This window comes from Umbelopsis ramanniana (genome assembly GCF_025399195.1).
Source record: "Umbelopsis ramanniana AG unplaced genomic scaffold K450scaffold_10, whole genome shotgun sequence".
Lineage (NCBI taxonomy): Eukaryota > Fungi > Mucoromycota > Umbelopsidomycetes > Umbelopsidales > Umbelopsidaceae > Umbelopsis > Umbelopsis ramanniana.
The window spans coordinates 104,754-125,231 of NW_026252096.1; the positions used below are offsets into that span (position 1 = coordinate 104,754).

Here is a 20,478-nt window from a genome sequence, read left to right on the forward strand (position 1 = left end):
TATGGTTTCAAAACACTTATGCACAATGTATGTGATAGTTTTAGTCACTGCGCTCCTAAAAATTAGTTGTAAAGTCCAACGGACTACAACCTCCAGGTATGACCTACCCTTCCCTATCCTCCCTTGCGTAGCTCGCATGAATGAGGTGCATATATTTCGTTATTGATTGATTTACATCAAAATTTACTCTCTGAAGTACGCTAAACAGCAGTCCTGGAGTTTGTCAAGTCCTACGGACAAGACTTGTAATTTTTTTTTTTATTGCCGTTATGTTTCTAATTTTTCTGGAAGAATTGATACATTACTTTGCGAACAAATCCAGATAGGACATCTGGTTCATCTTGATAGAAAGACTATTATAGTAGAGAATGGTCGCCGTTAGACATGGTGACCATTGATATCGGATCAGTAGGATTGGATCAGTAAGAAACTTACCATAATGACACCCATAGCGAATGAGGCCATAGCGACCTCAAAGTGCTTGATTCGGATAATCCATTTACGTTGATAACATATTTCATAAAAGCTCTTGAGGGCTTTTGGTAAGACATATAAAGCCAGTTCGGTTCGTCTTCTTTTGTCTTCGAAGAAGATACTAATATATGAGCAAATAAATCCTGCAAGCCAGTACAAGTATTTACTATTGAAGGTAGTCAATCCTGCCTTCACAAGATTACGATGTCCACAGATCTGATACTGGTAGAGCATAACAAAACTAGCCAAGAAAGCACCGGATTTCATTGTAGCAACCGTTGTTTTAGACAGCAGCTTTACCGGACTACATAAGACAAATGAAATCAATATAAGACGCTTCAAAAGTCGCCATTTTCCAAACCGTCACATCTGCAAAATCGACTTACTCTCTCTTCAAGTGCTCAGTTCTCAGCAGCAACATCGGTACAAAATGTAAAGTGCCGTATACAGGCAACATGCTTTTGAAGACCTTTGAAAAGCGCTCAATAGCTGTCTTATTGCAGCCGTCGACCCAAGGGTGAATGCATTCACTAGTTTTTGGACAGAATTTTGTAAGGGGATAATGTACGAGTATGGTTTTTGAGAAATAAACCTACCATGGAAGGACAGGAGGATATGGTGGTATAGTTTGGGCGATTTTGAGGGCATGGGCAGTGGGTCTGAATTTCTGCACTGCATCAACGACAGCTAGTGTATCAAGTGGAACTCCACGAACGTTTAGATTATTCAATTCTAGCAGATCTTTCGGAACGCGAGCAGCTTTAAGCATAAAGCTATAGAAGTCTGGCGGTAAAGTTTGTGGCTGCATCTAAATTAGTCCATGTAGCGTTAGTAAGGTGATATACCATACCACTTTGTTACCAAGCAATTTGGCAGCCAAAAATTCCTTACAGTATAAGCATAAAGGACTTGAGCTGACGTGAGAGCAAACAATAAAGCATCGCCATTCTTAAAGTTGACAATGTCTCTCTCCTTGCCGGCATTATAAAGAGCTTGCAAAGCTCTACACGAGGAATAAAGGATCAGTTACATTTCAGCGAGAGACAATGACTTGGAATCTCGGTTTCGGCACTTGCCTGACAAAGAACTGCTGTGCAATGTCAACTCTGCGCTCTTTCTTCTCAAATAGAATACTTAAGCCAGCGATGGATCCTGCAACCATACCGTTAAAGCGGTCTTCTTTACCACGATAGTGCCGCATACCGTTGTTGATCAGTTTCCAGAGCAACGAAAAAGAGCCAAACATGGCGCCGAAGCGCAAAGCATCCAAGCTTTGGAACGACGCATGGAGAATGTTGGCTAGAGGAGCTCTGAAAGTATCGTTGGTGATTGTCAATTTTGGATTTGCAGGCAATACGGGATGATCCGGTGCTGGGGGTTTCTGCGTTAATCGATCATTTACCTTTTCCGCGCTACACGCAACAGGTACAAACAGAAATTGACGCCAGCTCGTACTCCGTACGCCAAAAGGAATGCCCCTATAATTGATCTGCCATTAACATTCGTCGTTGTAACGAACAATCAAGAAAGGTTATCGGTCTTACGAGCTCCGCCGTGTAAGGCATGTCGAACGATAGCTTCTGGCGTGTCTGGACGTTTCCAATCCTTTTTGTGGCCGATATCGGAGGGATTTCTAATTAATTTTGCCTTTAGCCGTGCATAAGACGACGTCCTATGCGGCGGCTTGCTATCTGACATTCGATCAAGGGTTATGGAAAGGAGAAGATAAAAGACCAGTAGACCGATGTTTCCTTTTAAAGGTGCTTTGTTGGGTCGTTATATTCTGACTCCGAACACAGATCACAGCGGTTTGACATGTGAATTGGGGAAGAAAGAACGGAAAGGCAGGTGAAGATAATTGCGTAAAAAACCATCAGTTGAATTCCTAAATAGATTATAAAGCATCACGTAACGTGAGGAGTTTTTATATGCATGTCTTTCTGGAGAGCAGTCGCTACAAAAAGTCGTGGTCAACGACATTGGTCTCCACCTTTTCTGCACACACCCAGTGACTGCTTTTCGCTCGCAACCAGTTTCTCGGCTGAGCTCAATGTGTTCGTGCCTTTCTTTGGATTCTTTACCAGCTATGCCTTGGCGCCCAGAGGGTATTTTACACGGCGTGCAATATGCTATTGAAGGAAGCTTGATTGTTGTTCAAAACCCTCAACTGAGAAAAGAACGTTACCTTCAGATATTTGGTTATCTTCTGATACTTTCGTTCACTCTATTCACAATAAGCAAAGTGCTCATTGTGTTTCCGTTGCAAATCTTGCGATTCATCGCCTACTTGATCTCTTTGCCCGGTCGATACGACAATACCAAAGTTGACACATTCTTATTGACTCTTGAACGTTACATTCGGGAGGGCTTGGTCTCGTTGCCTTTTCTCGCGTTGTTCTTTATGCGGTACTTATACCCTAAACCTATTGATCAACTCTTCATGGAATCACTGCGATATGTCGATACAAAAACTGATGGACGACCCTACGCACCAGCCTTGGCTGCACGCTCATTTAAGATCAACTATTGGGCCAACCTTCGACAGTACCTAATGCGGTATTTTAAGAAAGGCCGTATAGGAATTATTGTGTATTTGTTTTCACTATTACCCATTATCGGCCGATTTGTCCTTCCAGCAGCAGGTAGGGTCATCTTATTTTGATATAGGAACAGCAAAACCGTCTTGAAACATAAAGCCATTTATTGATGCCCTTAATCACTCTACAGGAGCGTATACCATGTACAAATCATTGGGAAAGGGACAGGCAGCAGCCGTTGGTATCTGCTTTATCATTCTACCGCCACATATAACCCGTGTCATCATGCGTTCATTGTTTGAAATGAGAGCTCTTATGCGTGAACTGCTCGAACCGTACTTTGAACGTGTTGGTCTGGACAGCAAACAAAAGCGTAAATGGTTCCGACGCCGAGAGGATATTTTGTTAGGATTTTCAGCTATCGCTTATGCTTTTACTAGAATACCTTTCTTCGGCGTCATTGGATATGGACTTATGCAGGCTGCATCTTCTTACCTCTTGGTGCAATTGGGTGATCCTCCGGCTCAAGGTATGAGCGCTTCATCTTTAATCGAAGGAAAAGATATCAAAGTTCGGCACAGCGAACCCTCGGCAAAGGACGATTAAATCTCAGCTCCAATGGCCGAAGTAAAAGCATCAGCATGACACTCTCCAATATTTGTATTTCACAGACGGTGGTAGTTGAATAGGTGTGGACGTACTTGTATACCAATACCCCAAAAATGCGTGTTCTGTATTTGAACAATTGTACAGTGATAGGTTTGATAGATCAGAAAATGAGAGAAATTAATAAAATGGACGACTAGAGGAAAAGTATGGAAATACATGCAGTGGGGGGATGCTAGTGGGTAATATGAGGGGACTGGGATTGAGTGAAGGAAGTGATCACGCGATGAGAGCCTTGAATTCTCTGATAGGGACCTTAATAGACTTGATCATCACTTTACACGAGCCACCTTCTTCCCGTATATCTGCGTCAACCTGATAACGTCCGGCATTGGAAGTCGCAGACCAGCAAGTTCCTTCCTGTTTCAGACGAGCCATGTCGTGCCATACAGTCGCTTGGGCACTGATGGATCGAAATAGAATGCAGTAGATGTCTCGCACAGCCTTGTCCAACTGAATGATGGTTTCTGGAGGCACATTGTAGACCATAGACTTGGTGGCCATATCGAATTTTCCTTCTGTCACTCTATAAGGAGACTCTGAATTTATCTAGATTTGACTTTCATTAGATTATTGACATTTCCCTTCATTGCACACAGGTATACATTTCATACCTTGAATTGCCAGTGAGCGGTGATGAATTTCATACGACGACTGATATCCAGTAGCGCTATGGTGCGCATACGATGGGCTGTACGTTCCACAGCCCATACGTCCTTTGTTTCCAATTGCTGGAGGACTATGAGAATGATTTCGGTAGGTAAGATAGAAAGCGACATGAAGAGAGAAAAAATTGAGATGAGATGCGACCTATTTCTACTCCTGCTTATTGTCAAATGCGGGGTTTGTACAACCTCAGCTTTCCCACGATTCCATCTCCCTCCATGACTGATCATTTGCGAACCAACGTTCTTGCGCCACTAAAATCATATTTTTTGCCGTGAACCAGAGATAGATTTGCATTGAGTAAGTAATATATTAGACAAATTCAATTAGGACCATTTGCTTGATAACATGTAATATCGTACGTTTGTCCACGAGCGCAACTGACGTGAGGATACTCCGCCAGCAGATTGGTATAGCCCACCTATGAACCTCAGTCACGCTCATTAGAGGGGTGGGGTGGGGTACTGTGATGTTTACGTTCTTTGGGAAGTGTATATGTGGCTACGTACACGATATTTTGCCTTGTCTGGCTTCTATCTCATTAATGGGCCGTACTGTGTGTCATGGCTCAGAATGAGTGATTACAAGCATGCGCTATTCGAAGAGCGTATGCTGGTGAGACATAGCAAGGAAATTGCTATTGATAGACATGTCGCCATTTTTCTAAACACGGCGTATTAATCCCACGGCATTGCGTAAGTCAGCAATGACCTTATTTACCTGATGCCTGCGTTCATACATCTCTTCAAATACTTAGCTATAAAGCGATTGTTATAGAAAAGTCTTCGCATCTCAATACCAGCAATGGTCAAGGTCTGGCTGAGTAGAATGTATAATGCCTGTAACTGAAACATCGGTGACTCATTTACGTCTAGTCGCGCTTAAAAATATCGTGGACGGACTGGTGTAATGGGTAGTCTCAGAAGATGTTGTAACAAACAACGGCGCGCCCTAGTGAAAATAAAGTTATGTGTAATTAAGTTAGTCACTCCTCAGCCGCATTCGCCTTCACAACGTCAAAATGACCAATGTTGGAATCAAAAGTTCACGAGCAGCGAACACCAGGAATTCTGCTTTGGTAGGGTTATCTTCGGCTTTCTCAGTATATTTCATATATCTAACATCAATTGACTGGATGTCTAATCGAAATCCATTGGAATAGCATCTATATGTGAGTCAAGAACATTGACGGCATTATATTTTTTGGGTCAAACTGAGTGTAAAAGACGCCAGGCCCCTTTCCCCACATTTTGAAAGAGACTCAGTCGATGGCGCTGCATCACATCCCAGCAGCACTTCCACCTATCACGTTTTCCCCACATAATACAGTTTAAGGGAAGTTTCTTTTGCTCGCATGCCTCTTTGTTGAGGAAATAGTAGGTTGTCCTACAGGAACTAGGCATACACTTCAATATACCTGTTGTCGATGTATTGACTGAAGAGCGCTTTTTATAACCAACTCTGTCAGCATGGACTTGCCGACTTCTCATTCCGAATACAAGAACATAATGATGATATTATTGAAAGAGGTAAATTCATGTATTGTTGCTTTATTAAGTGGATGGGAATGAAATGAAATGAAAATGCCAAAACATTTTTGGTTGTTCTATGGTACATGCGAAGGGAAATGCGGGTATTGTTGTGTGTGGTCTTTGGATTAACCATATTAGAATATATGGTAGGGTATGGCTGAGTGCTAGAATATTCTTTCGCAATTTACGAGCTTGCAAGTAATTCTAAAGGTACTCGCAGTTCGGTCACTTGAAGGGCATAGGTGGTCTCGCCGCATTCTTGCTCCTTCCTAACGGCAGCGTCGATTTCGCAGCGTTTGCCCTTAGTATGGCACTCAGTCGTCTTGCCCACAGGTGTAGTAGGTTCAAGGGTGAAAGTGAAGCCATCATTGATGCTCTTGACGGCGGACGAGGATGGGTTATTTTGACGTTGCAGCAATTGACAGTGTACTTCTCGTCGATGATCCCAACATAATCGAATCTCGATAGGCTTCATAGGAACTTCGCATGTGACTTGCTTGGTGATAGGATCAAATTTGTATGGTCGTGCTTCTTGTTCAGACAAGTGGACAAGCATTCTCCACTTTAGCTGCTCATCACCACTACTTGATCCTTCGCTCCAGTGCTGTATGCGTTTCTCAATTTCGTACAGTACTAAGGACTGAATGTGTCTATTGGTGCGTTCAATTCTGACCAGGTCTTCAATGCTCATTTGTTGTAGCACGAGACATATTAATTCAAGAGGAATATTAGAAAGTTGGAGAGAATTGGTCATTATGGGTAGAGTAATGTGTCTGGTGTAAAGAATGAAAAATTTATCAATACGAAAAACCGGACGCTTTTATATTGTTGTGCGTTAGTTCAACTGAGACAAAGCTCGGAATTTTGACTTTTTTGTTCGCACTGTTAAGAGCACTTGGTTCAATGATGTCAGTCCATCATTGTGTGATTATCTGCCTCAACCCTCACTTTTCACAATTCCTTCGATGGTATCAACCTATATACCTTTTATCCACTTCATGACATGTTATTCAAACTGTGAATATGGCAATGATGTTGCTATTATCCTCATATCAATTTTGATTACTATTTATTTTACTTATCGACTGTTATCTATTAGCGAGAATAAACTCAGCAGCGAAATCGATACCTTACCCTGGAAATTTAAGCAAGCTTAGCGGGGCCATGTGTTTTATTCTGGCAATTAAAATTTTTCTTTAGAGGCCATTTTTGGATAATGGCCTGCCCTTTCAAGGTGGCACGATATGTGTCAGACCCTGTTATCGACCCGAGAGACAAGATGCTCACAAGTAAAAGTTAAGATAGACAGCATAAAAAAGATATATATCAGGGTATCACTGCCCCTTCGCTCCATCTAAAAGGGATCGGAGCACTGATAATGCAAAATACCCGACTCCATTTCATATTTTAGATCTTGCGCTGACTTACAATACATAGCGGCCTTCCTAATTTTGCAGGTTGGATAAGCACTATCGATAGCGCGCACATGTCTATAGCATACGACTGATGTCAACGTGCTATGAATTGGGCGAACTTTAAAAAAATATCATATCAACGTCGTGTGTTCCTGGATATGAGACGGACGGCAAAACTGAAAGGGTATAAAAAAATTTAATCATTCAATTTTTTTTTTCCTTTGAGCAGGAAACCATTCAGTACGAAGATTAACAAAAACAATAAAAAAGCGCGAGGGCAAACTGAGGTACGTCTAGTACTACTATGTTCAGTATGCCATGCTATCTACAAGTAGTGAAGTTGGTGGAAGAGGTTTTGGCTTGCTTGGTTGGAGCTTAATGAGAGGGTCGGATGTGTAATTTTCGTGTTCATCGATATTAACTTTGCTGTGCGCCCCTATTTCTTGTGGTATGGGAGGCTATTTTACATTTGTGCATAAGCATCGTCATAAATGGATCGCAACTTTTTCCTCGACCGAGTTTCAACACCGCCTAATGCACTCTTCTCAGCAGCTGCAGCCGCAATAGCGGCAAGCGATAACGCTTCCAGTGCACTCTGTTGATAGTCATTGGAGTCACTGATATGCAACGAATCTTGCCCTTGCGAAGAGTCTTGACCAAGCGGTTGCGAGCAGTCTGCTATAGCGGAGTCTTGAGATTGCATACTCTCCTCTTCGTGTCGTGAACCAGCATCACTGACATCACTTTTATGGCCGTTAGATGGCTGTTCGCCTTCTCCAAAGAAGGATGCTTCACCAAAACCGGAGTCCGTCCTCTTCTTCGCCTTTTGCTTTTCATACCATTGATGTTTTCGTTCTTGTGCCTTGAGCACACTTATTTCTCTACCTATCTTAGACTTTTCCTTGACGATCGCTTCAAGGATTCGTTTCGCTTGCTGTAATCCCGTTCCATTCTTCTCCTTTGCTCGGATTTTGACGAGTGCTTCAGCTTGTCGTCGAGAAGTGACGGATTCGCTAAGCTTTTCCTCCAACTCTGCCAATCGCTGCTTTCTATCAAGCGATAGTTTTTCGGCTGTCTCGTTTCGACGTTGCTTGAATGCATCTCGTAAGGAAACCCCAGACCGGGAATTGGGATTCAATTTGGATCGAGACTGTCCGCGCTTATACGTGTAGCCATCATTTAACAATTTTCTCTTGGCATGTTCAAGAAGTGCCCCTTTGTCAGCGAGAAAAACAGGATTATGCAACGCCAATTTGACGCACGCTTCGTTGATGGCAACTTCGTACGGAGTGAGTGCTCTTGTGGAGTTTTTGCCGTAGATGGTGGCATGGGATATGAGTACCTCCTTTGAGATTGTTTTGCTGTCTCCGTCGCCTCTCAAATATACTGGAACATCTTTGACAGGGAAGCCGTCGGGAATAGGGATATTCTCTGGCGCATGGGCTGGATCAATTTCGTCTATGGCTGGAAGCATTACGTCGAAATCGATTTTCTAGAAGCGAAAAGCTTATTAACAAATTGTTTTTTTGAGATGCAAGGAATAGTATTCGCTCGTGGCAACACATACTTTCTTTTCAGGACTAGCACGAAGGTTTTCTTCTTCTCGAGGTGGGGTATGTGGAGATGGCTGACGTTTGCGAAGCAGTCGAAGTGTGGAACGGAATGCAATAGCGTGGAAAGGCAACATTCCGACAGAATTGAGCAGCTCTCGCAAGTCAGTTTCTTCGATTTGCAGAAGTTGTGGAATGTCATCGTCTGCAACTCCAACTTCCAGTAATGCCGAGTAGTATCGTGATAATTTCAGATTGGTCAAGAATTCTGACAAGGTGGGATAAGCTTCTTGGGTATTGCTATCACTCGAGGCCATCGCATTTTGCGGCTGATCCATAATGGACGATAAATATGGCCCGTTGAGGTATAACGTAAAGGAACGGTAGAGAGGACGATGGAGCTTGGGCCTTGTTTTCGGCTTGGGTGCCTGCGGCAGAATAGGCTGGAGATTTGTTGTGTGCAGGCAAAAACAAGTCACGTTTTTCGTCAAACACCTGATCGCACATCGTCAACATTGGATGCTTGTAAAAAACACTGGCGTGCTTTATGGTCTATGAACTTTTTGCATTGATTACATAAGGACAGGATTGAGAATGAAAGCGAGAAATTGTAAAGAACGATGATGTGATAAGGAAAAAAAAAAGAAGAAATCTATATTGTTCCATTTTCTTTGTTGTGTGATTTACTGGCGCCTCTTTCCTTTCGACTTCTTTGCGCTTGCCTTGCCAGATTCTTCATTGATATATTGAACAAGTTGATCTATGGGAAGTTCACCTCTAGGTACAGCATTTGACTTTGTTTGTTGAATCTTGGCACCACTTTCACTAGCCTTTTGTGCGAGCTTGGCCTGCTCGACTTCAGCCTGCTTAGCAGTAAAGAGGGCATTGGACGTCAACTCTTTAAGCCACAAATCACTCTCTTTTGTGCGGGGATCCTCCTCACCCAGCTGTAATTTACAAAAAATAAAAAAGGGTTGAGCAGATAATCTCGTTATCCTATGCATTCACAAACGAACATACCTTGGCTGTGAAAACTTCATGGGCAACACGCTCAGCATTCAAAGCCTTCTCAAATTCTCCTTGTAGGGTAAATGCTTTGGCAAGAACATGATAGCCGGTTCCAGTAAGGACGTGGTCTTTGCCCAGAATGACTTCTTGAGTCTTGCAAGCACGTTCAAAGCATTTCGCAGAAGTAGGGTAGTCACGCAAAGATTGGAGCATAACACCAATGTTGTTCTAAAAAGACGTCTAAGTAGGTTGAAGAGAACACAATATTTTGACTTCATGGAAAACTTACATCGGCTGTAGCAGAATCTGGATGACCAGCACCGAAAATGAGATGCCAGTAATACAAAGCATGACGCAAGTATCGCAGTGCCAGCTTGGTTCGGCCAGCAGAGTGCTCGAATAAACCAAGGTTAAGCTATACGAGATGTTCAGTATGACGTCCTATCATTTGAAAACATCAATCCTTTCTCCATCAAGATCAGTCACTTACATAGGTGTGCAAAGTTTCGGGATGATCAACACCGCAGGTTCTTTCCGAAGCAATGACAGCCTTACGTTGGAAATCCAAGGCCGCTTCTGAATCTTCTCCATGGTAATAGATCATGGCAAGAGCTGCATAGCACTTGCTTGTCTCAGGATGCAAGAAACCATAAGTTTGCTCATGGAGAGCTAGAGATTCCAACAAAAGTTCCAAGCCGAGCTGACGGTGTCCTTGCGAAATGCTCATCTTACCAGCCTCAAAAGCCTCTTCTGCAAAAACACTGCGAGTATTAGCTTGCTTGACAGTAGGCTTGAGGTTAAGGATATCATCAGGGACAAAGACGGTAGTTTGGCGAATGATCTTGTCAAACTTGGTGGCCTTCTTTTCGCCCTTCTTATGCTTGTTCGCCTTTGCTGCGGCTTGTGCCTGTGCCTTTTCAAAGGCAGCATCTTCAGCTGAAAATTGAGCGAGCTGCTCTTCACTGTATGCCTCAAAGTGGTAGTCCTTGGCCTCCAATTGAATACCTACACGAAGACAAATTTCACGAAGAGCTGGAACGGTCTTGAGATTGTCTACAAAATCATCAGGAAGATTGTAACGGAATCTCTTCTGGACCTCTGATTGAATTTGTTGGCGAAGAGAAGATGGGGTGAGATCAGCATAGGTGGCAGATGATCCGGCAAACACTTCAGCCTCAGGTTTGGGGTTGAATTTGGCTCCAAACAGACAGTTCAAGAAATGTGAGATACATGCTGAAATATCAGTAATGGCGCATGATGTCAATAGGTTACGAAGGATACGCTTGCTGGCACGGGTTACCATTTCCTGGATGGCAATAACCTTGACGTGATCCAAGCGATTATCCTTTGATATCTCAACCAATTGAACGATTTTGCCAAGGTATCGCATATTGATACCACGTTGGTGCATGGCCTTGGTGAGAGCGTCACCATCCAAAGGTGAAACGACGTATGAAGAGAAGTCAAGGACAAGGCTAGGAATGACACTTTCGGCCAAAAACTTGGAGGCATCGCGAACATTGTTCTCATGCTCACGAATTGACTCTTCATGTTCTCCTTCTTTGGTCTTGACACCAGTGAATGCATCGGGGTTGAACGAGAGCTTGAAGTCATTAACATCAATCTTAACTTCTTCTGCAGACCGCAAGCATTAATAAAATATGTATATAGAGGACACTGTATTCACTTCCTGCAAAATCATCGTACCTTCAGAGTTCTCGGCGGCATTGCCATTTTGTTCCTTTTTAGTCTGCTCCTTTCCTTCCTCTGACTCAGGTGTAGTTGCCTGCTGTTCGGCATCCTTGGTATCGTCGGTTTTGCCAGTCTTCTCCTTGACCCATTCACGCAACTTTTGCTCCCAATACAAAGCCATCAGTTCAGGTCGAAGAAGGGTCATCTTATGAGGATACACGGGTAGCTTGTTGTCAGCATCAGATGTCTCGGTAGCTTCGTTTTCTTGGAATTCAATGTCGACTGGATTCAACCGGTACAAATCCAAAATATACCGTCGTCCATCAGCACCAAGAAGACCCTTAGTTTCCAGTGAGGTATATAGCTCAACCTCATTACCTTCACCGTCAACCACTGGGTGAGCGGCAAGATGCAATGCTTTTGCAGCAGCTCCAAGCAACTCGTGGAACTTCTCATCTGCGGATATCTTCTCGCCATTATCCACGGAACCGTAGACAATGGATGTTTCGTCTTGGCGTCTGAAAATGCCAGGAACAATGCTTTGCGCTACGACACGAACGCCCTTGTAGTCCACAATAACACTGCCCAAAGTGCACAAGCCTTCGACATCGGCATTGTTCAAAATGCGCACACCCTCCAAGTCCTTGCCAGTGGCAACATGAGCAGCTTCGTCACCACCTAACTTTTCAAAGGTACCTCTGCCATCTGATCCTTTGCTGAAAAAGATATTGTTGTAGACATACATGTGCGAGCCTTCGGGTTCCAATGGATTCAATGCTACAATGGTTCCTTCAACAACAGCCATGGCGCCCTTGACAGCAGCGTCTGTAAATTCAGCTTGAAGCTTGTTGATAAGGCGCTCACGCAAAACACGTTCTTGAAGATTGGTGCGTGGAAGTTCACGGTGGGATTGAAGTTCATCGTTCCAGTCACGAAGTGAGTCGACAGAATCAGTGCCGTAGTTGAGGAAAGCCTCTGCGGGTCGAGTCAAATCAAAGGTGTGAGGAGTCTTCTTGACAGCCCATGGGTAGGCTGGAAGAGTGGTGTTGACAGGCAAAACTTCAAGCATGTGATGATCGGTAATGAACTTTTGAAGCTTCTCGAAGTTGGTAGCAAACAAGGGTGAAACGTGTTGCAAGAGAGTAATAAGTGAATGAGATTCAGTCAGCTTCTCTGCAGAAGGGGCACGCTTGACGGTGGGGTCGAACTTGTTGTTAGACGAGTTGTTGACGAAGAATCCACGGACGTTAGATGTAATATGGACTGTCTCGTTTTCAAGAGTGGTGAATACAAGGTAAAGCAAATCACCCTTGAGCTTTTGGGATTGTGGGACGGGATTCCATCCAGACAATCCAAAACTCTTCAAACATTGCGGAGCTGTTCTTTGAAAACTCGTGGGAACAAACTGAGAAAGGTGGGATTTGGCATCAAAGTCGTAGTTGGTGAAAGCGGTCTCTGCAACCGGAGCATCAGAAAACAGCTCATGCTCTTCATCCTTCTTTTCGCCAGCAGGGACAATCTCCTCATCTAAGTATATAGATCAATGGCTGCACAAAACTTCAATCTGTCGAGTGATGATAGAATGTCTTACCTATTTTTCCGGTGACAGCTGTCAAAAATGACAAGCCACCATCCACGCCAGCATCGCCAGGATTGGGCTTATAAGGACCAGCAAGCAAGTCTCTTAAGCGGTTGATATGAATGCGGGAGTCGCGATCGGTGTATTTGTCTAAGGGGGAGCACACTTTAAGTACACCATATACTCGATAAGGCATACTACATCATTGTTAAAACATACCTTCCACAAGATATAACTGGGATTCCGTGGTGATACCCTCAATGTCACCGAGTTCTTCAAAATCATTCAACTTTTGGCCATTGAATGTCAGATAGAAACAAGAGTAGATACAGGTTTCAGGAGACTCAATGATGGATTGTTTGATGTCATGAATTGCTTCCCGGGGGCTAGCCTTTTGTTGTATTGTATGTCAATATGAATGCATTCTTGTTCTTAATCAAAACCTTCAAATATAACTTACCAACACTTGAATTTGACCGGATTCTCGGGGAAGACATACGGTCAATTGATAAGTTTCCTCAGCTACAAGGTCTGTAAACTTAAATTAGTCATAGGATTTATTGATACTGCTCAATAGCTACTCCTCCTTTCTCGTACCTTCTTGGTCTTCAGTAACGACAGTATCGTTAACTTCAGAATGAACAGGCTGGTTTTCGGCCGCTTCTACAGACTCGACTGGTTTTTCAGACATGCCAGCTACCTGATCGACATTTTGAGAATTGTTCGAGTTAGTGTACAATTTCTGCTCGCACAAGCAACAGTTAATTTGACATGTCAACTTACCTGATTTATGGACGAGAAAAATCACAAAGCGGGGGAGCTTTTTGTGTGTTGAGCCCAGAGTGGCATCATCAACCCTATGAAATTTAATTATGTGATGAAAACCTCGCTGTATGAAATTGAACAAGTTCCATACTATCACAACCCATTCATTGCTCGACATAAACTGCTAGCCCACTGAACTTTCGGACCTCCTTGCTCAGTATGCAGTATTGGGATGTTGAAGGTCCAGCTCCTTAGCTCTTCTCTATATGGCGAAATTGGCAAAAGCATCATTATCTCCATGCTTATAGCATATCTTTATAACTTTTATATTATGCTGTTGAAACCAGTTTGCACATCTGTTTTTTCATTGCCTTTGTGGTTTTACCTATTCGTAATTTGAGTCCACTATGCGACTTGTAAAGTCTCAAAGGAAAAGCATTACATCAGTGTACCAAGCCACTCTGGGCTGCCAAATTTTCCCCACAAATGACCGCCAGGTGCCATACGACCCTGTCTTCACTTCTCAACATGTCGAATTCACTCGTCGTCTATGTGGTTGTATTTTTTCTGTTTTTAGGCAGTTATGCTTTGAACTTGACAGCTTTGTTCCTGCCAAAGTGGTAAGATCCTTTTCATTCCTTCACAATGGCTATTTTTGACACAGCACGTACAGGCTCGGTGACGTTATGCATTTTTAGGCTGATCTTTGTCACTCCACGACCGTTTTACACGGAAACGACATACGGGCTCTTCCGATTATGCAGAAGGTAGCCCATATGGTCAACGCATTTTTGACCGCTTTGTAGTACCGTTTTAGCCTTTGTGTTAATTCCTGGGACCATATCCTTACATAGTTATTCCGGAGATTGTCGACCGTTTCCAATTGAAGACCAAGACTGCACTGAAGGTAAGCCGAACAAAAAAGACTACCCATTCTGGTGACAACAACCCGATATAGGTGTGTCTGACTTGTCAATGTGTAGAGGGATTCTGTGAACTCTGGAAAACGGCTTCGACGGGAATGATCTTGGCAGCCGTCATTGGCGGCTTGGCACTTCTAGGGCTTCTTGCCACTATGTGCAGCAATCGGCGTAAGCGAGCCAATGGCTGGAAATTGCTATCTGCGTAAGTCGATTAAAAAATATTTTATCTCCTGTATTTCCCATTGCCAATGCTGATCATCGGCTACTCCAGACTCTTTATCCTCCACGCTGTTCCACAGGCTGCAGCCATGGGTGTAGTTGCTTACTTATTCAATTCATCGTCAAGTTTCTATGTGGGTACCCGCTATGATCTTTCGTTTATTTTTGCAACCATCAGCTGGTGTTTATCTGTTGTGATCGCTGGAATACTTGTTTTGGCAGCTGTGTTAGGCCCTCCAGATTATGCTTATGAAAGCTTGTAATTTTAGGGACTTTATTCAATAAAAAGAGAAAGTAGTATTCCTTGTACAACATAAAGTGGTTACAACCATGCTCAGATGTCAATCCGATCTCCCGAGAGGTTTTCAAAGAACGATTGCACAACTTTGCTGGTTTTTTTTTTTTTTTCCATGTAACACGGTTTCTTCTTCCCTCTCTTTCTCACTCTGACTTCATCGACCTTCTTATAAACGAGTGCTTCATCATGAATTATCATGATAAGCGCTCATCGATGTCGTCTTATGCCGACAGCGGATATTATGCCCCATCGGTTAACTCGACATCCAAGGAAACTCCATTTAGTCGAACCTTGCAACACACTCTAGCGTATTACGGCCCAGCAGCAGAACGATCCCGTGCATCATCTATTCAATCCAACCGATCGAAGCGTACCGATGAAGTTATAGCTCTGCCACGGCCGCTCACATTCCCATTTCACAATGATTCCTACTTTCTACCGGTAGCAGAGACGACCCACCGAAGCTTGTCGGCGTCCAACTCTTGCAGAAGTTTGGTATCTCCACCAAGAGGACAGAGTCCCCGGCAGCGAGATCCGACTATAGACTCGATTAAGCCCGGAACAGTCCGGTCATTGAAACAGATGTTCCAAAGGTCAAGCGATACTACTCAAGCGAATGAGGCAAATAATTCCATATCTGCAGAAGAGGCTAACATCACACCAACGTCGCCACCACCAAAGTCTGTGTTCACTGGGATTAAGGAAGGAACTGTAAAAGCCCTGCAAAGTCTCTTTACAACGCCACTATCATCCAAGACTGATCCCTCCAAACAACCTCCTTTGAAGCCTACGAGGACTTGGAAATGGTGGAAACGATCTAAAGTTGATAGCCAAAACCCAGCAACCGAAGCTGACTCGAGGCCAACTTCCTCGATTTTTGGAGATGCTTCCACACCCCTTTTGCAACCACCTTCAGCAGCTGCTAAAAAATCAGCTGGTAACCGATTCTTCCCCAGAATGACAAAGCCACAATGGCTCCTTCCCAAATCCCCTGCCAAGGCCAGTGAACATTTTGAAAAACCAAAAAATCCTATTTCCAGTCTTTGGAATGGTCTCAAGTCGATTGTCAAACGCAAGTCATAGAATGAACGCTTTCCACATACCCCCTCAATCACTTTGTTATATAGTATAATGATTGAATCTCATACACTCATTGATACCCCTCGATACATCCATGCCAATGTCATTTTTTGTTTTGCCACTATCTATCTATATTTGACACCTCGTCGTAAGTCCAGTAAAAATCTTAATTGTATTGTTTGACATGAGTGCTACGCGTACATCGTACCAAACTTTTTCATAATCATTTACCGCATCTGGCAGCCTTTGACTTTTCGCCGTAAAAGTCGACCCGAAAAAAAGGGGGCGGCGGTGGTGGTGGTGGTTATGAACTATACCTGGCATGTCCCCTTTTTAAAAATTGATCTGCATCATCGACGAGACACGTTACCCTAAATAACAAAAAAGCACTCGCATTTTATTACTCAGACTCTGTCCTGAACTTGAAATTTAGAACATGCCAACGTGGGCAAACAAGCTTTTCATTCCACATAATTTCTATAGGGTATGTCTTGAACGCCGTATTGATGTGCGTGCGACGGTGAACGAGAGCTCATGTGACCTTCGACGGTTGTAAGCTGAAAATTTCAGCTAACGAAGATTGCATCACAGTAACAAGGTTCATTTATAAACTAGGCGGCGCTCAGAATCATGAAATATCACTCATTCGGACCTTGTCTATTAATCATTGCTTGCCATAGTGTGAATCCAAGAGAAACGGTCGTACAGCAGCTAAATTTTATACTCTAGCCCTGGTGGATTGGTCCGCTGTATTCCATATTCAAAGTACAGGTGCTGTAGCTGATAGAGCTGCTAACGATATGAGCGACCTTATTTTGCTCTTTTTGTCTCTCCACTCTGCGGTTAAATCACATTCCATCGCTGAACACATCGAACCAATGAACCGCCCCGCTTATATTCCTGTTGGACTCTGAAAACTTTGCAGTATGACGATGAGAATGCAATTGTGTAGTTTTTGATTGTATCTTTTTGAATGCGAATCAAGACCACCTTTATGCCTATACTTTCTACCGCTTCATATGGTCAAATACTGCTTATAAAGAAAAAACCCTTTTAAAGCAGCTTCTCACCGAAAAGCCACTTCCTCAACGTTCTGTATCACACATTTTGGTGCTATCCATAGAGGCATTGTGTTCTCAGTGTAGAGATTATCGCAATTTGGTTACTCTATTTTTCTGTATACTCAAATTGCAATTATAATTTACCTTCCAACTGGCTGGTTGACTTGCACTGCTGTATCACATGATATTCTAACATTTGGTCCCAGGGTCTAAGCAAAGAATGTTGTGGCTTTTTTTTTGGTACTTCTTTTTGTTCTTTGTGTATTTCACCCCGCTTTCGAGATACATCGAAAGGTTATCGCCATAAGCAAGGAAGACGAGTGTGTAAAAAAAAATGAGATGTTAAAAACGCTCAATGATGGCACTGACACTAATGACGTTTTGCGGGATAGCTAGTATTGCATTGGACTCCTGAATATGCGGAGACTAGAAAATAACCTGATCGGCGAATGAGTTGTACGGTTCGCAGATCATTTTTGGAACCATTTATAGACATTCTTATTCCCAGGATGGGCAGCATCGGAAAAATTTGTTGATGCTCAAGTTCTTGTAAAGCAGTTCTTCATAGCATGAAAAGGTTAATGACGGAGAAACTGATGGAGTCCCCAATCCAAACCAACGCAAACCCAATGGCCCAGCAATTTCGCGGAATTTCAAAAATTTAATTTTTTAGATCCCAAACATTTTTGAGCCCCCCCAGGTGTAATCACATCTGTCTTTCCCTTCTTCCTTTGCTGTAGTGACCCATATACCCTTTGCATTCATACGAAATGGTGCGTTATAGTCCGCTGGGGCGCTTGTCGTCCACCAATCACACCTCACGAACAACCATGATTGTTGTCTTTGCTGTTCTCGCTATATTGTCCATTGCATCGCTCGCTGCTTTACGGTCCTCGGATTTCGCCAATCGATTGCACCTCTTTTCGTCTAGTCCTCCTCCACCAGCGGAGGTAAAAGATCCTAGGTGTCCAGCCACTGGACCTAACAATCATTTTGAGCAACAATATGGCCATGAACTCTTGCAACGATCCATCGCACATGAAGGAACCAACAAGCGTCTGCGTGAGAAGATAGCCAAGGCTCAACGGGGAGAAAGCTTGCGAATGGCAGTGGTAGGAGGATCGGTGTCGGCTGGTCATACATTGAACGATTGGAGGAACATCTACTTTTACCGATTCTTAGATTGGTGGAATGAACAATTCCCCGAAGGTCACCACACTATCTTCCAAGGAGCTGTACCAGCCACCGACTCTGGCTACTACGCTTATTGTTTTGATAAGCATATACCAAAGGATGTTGATATTGTGTTTGTGGAATTCTCACTGAATGATGCCAGGTAAGCTTACAGTGTTCAAATTGGTCAGTCAAGGAAGGTCAGGCACAGCGGCGTCCCTGATCCTTGCTTAGCTGAGGGGCCCAAGCGATCTACGGCGCAAGCCCCACCGCCCTGCACACAACCCTTTTTACGAACTTACTGCAAATGTACCAGTTGTCTAATCTCCCTTTTTTCCCCGTCATTTGGGTAGTACCTTACCTTGCGAATTGAATAAGCAAGGCAGTATAGTTCAGGCTAAGATGATGGAATCGCTGGTTCGAAACCTGCTTCGTCTGCCTAGAAAGGTATGTATTGATTTTTTGGGACTCAAGTTCTATGAATAGCGAGGAGGCATGACCTGACTTTTTACGTTTCTGTGATATTCACAGCCCGCAGTTATAATGACTTCAGTTTTCAGTTACAATGTGAACGAGTACTTAGATGGCCAGGAATCACATTTGCCTATCTCCAACTACTATGATTTGCCACATATTTCCATGAAGAATGCTCTCTATGACCATCTTAACCGCCACCCAGACGACCTCCGATTCAAGCTGTACAATGACGGTCACCACTTGTCAGACTGGGGACATCAATTATTGAGCGACCTCATCTCCCATTACGTTGAGAGACAGATGTGTGCCATGTCGGACCAAGTCCAGCCACCTCTCTTGGACAACTACTCATACAACGAGAGTATTCCAAAATTCGATATGTTCACTCACCGGTGGGAGCAAGACAAATTTAGAGAACTTGAACCCTATTGTCACACATTTGCGGATCAATCCTACAAGCCCAAGGTTATGGAGGGTTGGAATTTCTGGAACTGGCAGAATGAAAAGTTCTACATTGTAGCCGATAAGCCAGGCTCTAATATCACGTTTGAAGTTCAAGCAAACCAAGGCGTCGTGTATCTCTACCTTCTTCGCAGCGCTGATTATAATTTGGGCAATGCTTGGTGCTGGATTGGAGACGACAAGGAGAAGGGCCGGGAACTACAAGGTTACTGGGATAAATGGTATAGCATTGGTGTTATGACTCCTGTTGCTGAAGGTCTAAGTCAAGGTCAACACCTGTTACACTGCGAGCTTATGAACAAGACTTCTAACCCCAACGGTGGTACCAACTTCCGCATTCTTGCTGTTGCCAGCGGATGATAAGCTGCTTTCTCAATGGAATGCTACATGTAGGAAATATCTCTCCCCTACTACACTAGATATGTGGTTCTCTAAAAACCATGAAAAATTTTCTTCTTGATTTGGATATACAGTATGTCTAGTTAAAATGAATTTGAACCTATTCATCTATATCTTTCATCTATTGCTATCATTACACAGCGAATGTTAAAAGACATGTGTACCTTTGACCATTCACCTGGCTGTTTCATAAAAGCAAACTGATTTAAACACTATACACCACGAAAATAAAAAAATGCACCGTTGTCATAAAAGCACATAAACTGCAAGATCTGCGCTTTTTTTTTTAGGGGTGTTGACGCGACAACTGTATTTCGGCTGAGGGAACAATGAACTTTTCACAGCCCACTTTGAATACAGGGTGAAGAAGTGGAATATGTCATCTGAACACTGCTACATGGCACATTAACAAGGCTAGAAAATACCGTCACAGCTTGATCCAACCCTTAACGTTGTTGCACGGTCTGTAGAAGTGGCCAAGGAATAAACAAATGTCTCAATG

General features: G+C 43.3%; 8 protein-coding genes across 8 annotated transcripts; 4 read left to right on the forward strand and 4 right to left on the reverse strand.

The window, feature by feature from the left end:
- Positions 1–222: 222 nt before the first annotated feature.
- K450DRAFT_228052 (uncharacterized protein) lies at positions 223–2,186 on the reverse strand. Its single transcript, XM_051586851.1, has 8 exons — positions 2,019–2,186; positions 1,877–1,952; positions 1,551–1,784; positions 1,366–1,477; positions 1,071–1,282; positions 861–1,004; positions 436–778; positions 223–353 (listed from the first exon to the last, which is right to left on the reverse strand). The coding sequence occupies exons 1-8, from the start codon at positions 2,170–2,172 to the stop codon at positions 276–278; spliced, it is 1,353 nt and encodes a 450-aa protein (XP_051447249.1). The 5' UTR covers positions 2,173–2,186; the 3' UTR covers positions 223–275.
- Positions 2,187–2,560: 374 nt separating this feature from the next.
- K450DRAFT_269367 (uncharacterized protein) lies at positions 2,561–3,617 on the forward strand (the record flags this gene model as incomplete). The annotated part of the gene is made up of 2 exons (XM_051592923.1): positions 2,561–3,116; positions 3,202–3,617. 2 exons carry the CDS (start codon positions 2,561–2,563, stop codon positions 3,615–3,617), a joined length of 972 nt encoding a protein of 323 aa, XP_051447250.1.
- A 2,241-nt stretch (positions 3,618–5,858) lies between these two features.
- Positions 5,859–6,664, reverse strand: K450DRAFT_228058 (uncharacterized protein). The gene has a single exon (XM_051586852.1). It carries the CDS (start codon positions 6,627–6,629, stop codon positions 6,060–6,062), a length of 570 nt encoding a protein of 189 aa, XP_051447251.1. The 5' UTR covers positions 6,630–6,664; the 3' UTR covers positions 5,859–6,059.
- An 883-nt stretch (positions 6,665–7,547) lies between these two features.
- Positions 7,548–8,953, reverse strand: K450DRAFT_228060 (uncharacterized protein). Its single transcript, XM_051586853.1, has one exon. It carries the CDS (start codon positions 8,762–8,764, stop codon positions 7,754–7,756), a length of 1,011 nt encoding a protein of 336 aa, XP_051447252.1. The 5' UTR covers positions 8,765–8,953; the 3' UTR covers positions 7,548–7,753.
- A 397-nt stretch (positions 8,954–9,350) lies between these two features.
- Positions 9,351–14,002, reverse strand: K450DRAFT_228062 (uncharacterized protein). Its single transcript, XM_051586854.1, has 10 exons — positions 13,903–14,002; positions 13,717–13,819; positions 13,580–13,650; positions 13,339–13,510; positions 13,132–13,269; positions 11,556–13,067; positions 10,339–11,483; positions 10,138–10,263; positions 9,861–10,076; positions 9,351–9,787 (listed from the first exon to the last, which is right to left on the reverse strand). The coding sequence occupies exons 2-10, from the start codon at positions 13,808–13,810 to the stop codon at positions 9,524–9,526; spliced, it is 3,738 nt and encodes a 1,245-aa protein (XP_051447253.1). The 5' UTR covers positions 13,811–13,819; positions 13,903–14,002; the 3' UTR covers positions 9,351–9,523.
- Positions 13,937–15,344, forward strand: K450DRAFT_228071 (uncharacterized protein). The gene is made up of 5 exons (XM_051586855.1): positions 13,937–14,504; positions 14,583–14,651; positions 14,739–14,791; positions 14,868–15,009; positions 15,079–15,344. Exons 1-5 carry the CDS (start codon positions 14,371–14,373, stop codon positions 15,287–15,289), a joined length of 609 nt encoding a protein of 202 aa, XP_051447254.1. The 5' UTR covers positions 13,937–14,370; the 3' UTR covers positions 15,290–15,344.
- A 99-nt stretch (positions 15,345–15,443) lies between these two features.
- Positions 15,444–16,646, forward strand: K450DRAFT_228075 (uncharacterized protein). The gene has a single exon (XM_051586856.1). It carries the CDS (start codon positions 15,511–15,513, stop codon positions 16,405–16,407), a length of 897 nt encoding a protein of 298 aa, XP_051447255.1. The 5' UTR covers positions 15,444–15,510; the 3' UTR covers positions 16,408–16,646.
- Positions 16,647–18,156: 1,510 nt separating this feature from the next.
- K450DRAFT_228081 (uncharacterized protein) lies at positions 18,157–20,239 on the forward strand. The gene is made up of 3 exons (XM_051586857.1): positions 18,157–18,801; positions 18,992–19,085; positions 19,170–20,239. Exons 1-3 carry the CDS (start codon positions 18,236–18,238, stop codon positions 19,935–19,937), a joined length of 1,428 nt encoding a protein of 475 aa, XP_051447256.1. The 5' UTR covers positions 18,157–18,235; the 3' UTR covers positions 19,938–20,239.
- The last annotated feature ends 239 nt before the right edge of the window (positions 20,240–20,478 follow it).

Bases quoted from the DNA above. Each gene is read 5' to 3' on its own strand.
- K450DRAFT_228052 (XM_051586851.1), bottom strand. From the start codon at position 2,172: ATGTCAGATAGCAAGCCGCCGCATAGGACGTCGTCTTATGCACGGCTA. The intron at 1,953-2,018 runs GTAAGACCGATA...GATCAATTATAG, and splicing joins TGCCTTACACGGCGGAGCTC to GGGCATTCCTTTTGGCGTAC. The intron at 779-860 runs GTAAGTCGATTT...TGTCTTATGTAG, and splicing joins ACTGAGCACTTGAAGAGAGA to TCCGGTAAAGCTGCTGTCTA.
- K450DRAFT_228058 (XM_051586852.1), bottom strand. From the start codon at position 6,629: ATGACCAATTCTCTCCAACTTTCTAATATTCCTCTTGAATTAATATGT.
- K450DRAFT_228060 (XM_051586853.1), bottom strand. From the start codon at position 8,764: ATGCTTCCAGCCATAGACGAAATTGATCCAGCCCATGCGCCAGAGAAT.
- K450DRAFT_228062 (XM_051586854.1), bottom strand. From the start codon at position 13,810: ATGTCTGAAAAACCAGTCGAGTCTGTAGAAGCGGCCGAAAACCAGCCT. The intron at 10,264-10,338 runs GTAAGTGACTGA...CATCTCGTATAG, and splicing joins CCGAAACTTTGCACACCTAT to CTTAACCTTGGTTTATTCGA. The intron at 9,788-9,860 runs GTATGTTCGTTT...TGTAAATTACAG, and splicing joins ATGAAGTTTTCACAGCCAAG to CTGGGTGAGGAGGATCCCCG.
- K450DRAFT_228071 (XM_051586855.1), top strand. From the start codon at position 14,371: ATGACCGCCAGGTGCCATACGACCCTGTCTTCACTTCTCAACATGTCG. The intron at 14,792-14,867 runs GTAAGCCGAACA...GTCAATGTGTAG, and splicing joins AGACCAAGACTGCACTGAAG to AGGGATTCTGTGAACTCTGG. The intron at 15,010-15,078 runs GTAAGTCGATTA...CGGCTACTCCAG, and splicing joins GGCTGGAAATTGCTATCTGC to ACTCTTTATCCTCCACGCTG.
- K450DRAFT_228075 (XM_051586856.1), top strand. From the start codon at position 15,511: ATGAATTATCATGATAAGCGCTCATCGATGTCGTCTTATGCCGACAGC.
- K450DRAFT_228081 (XM_051586857.1), top strand. From the start codon at position 18,236: ATGGTGCGTTATAGTCCGCTGGGGCGCTTGTCGTCCACCAATCACACC. The intron at 18,802-18,991 runs GTAAGCTTACAG...TCATTTGGGTAG, and splicing joins TTCTCACTGAATGATGCCAG to TACCTTACCTTGCGAATTGA. The intron at 19,086-19,169 runs GTATGTATTGAT...TGATATTCACAG, and splicing joins TGCTTCGTCTGCCTAGAAAG to CCCGCAGTTATAATGACTTC.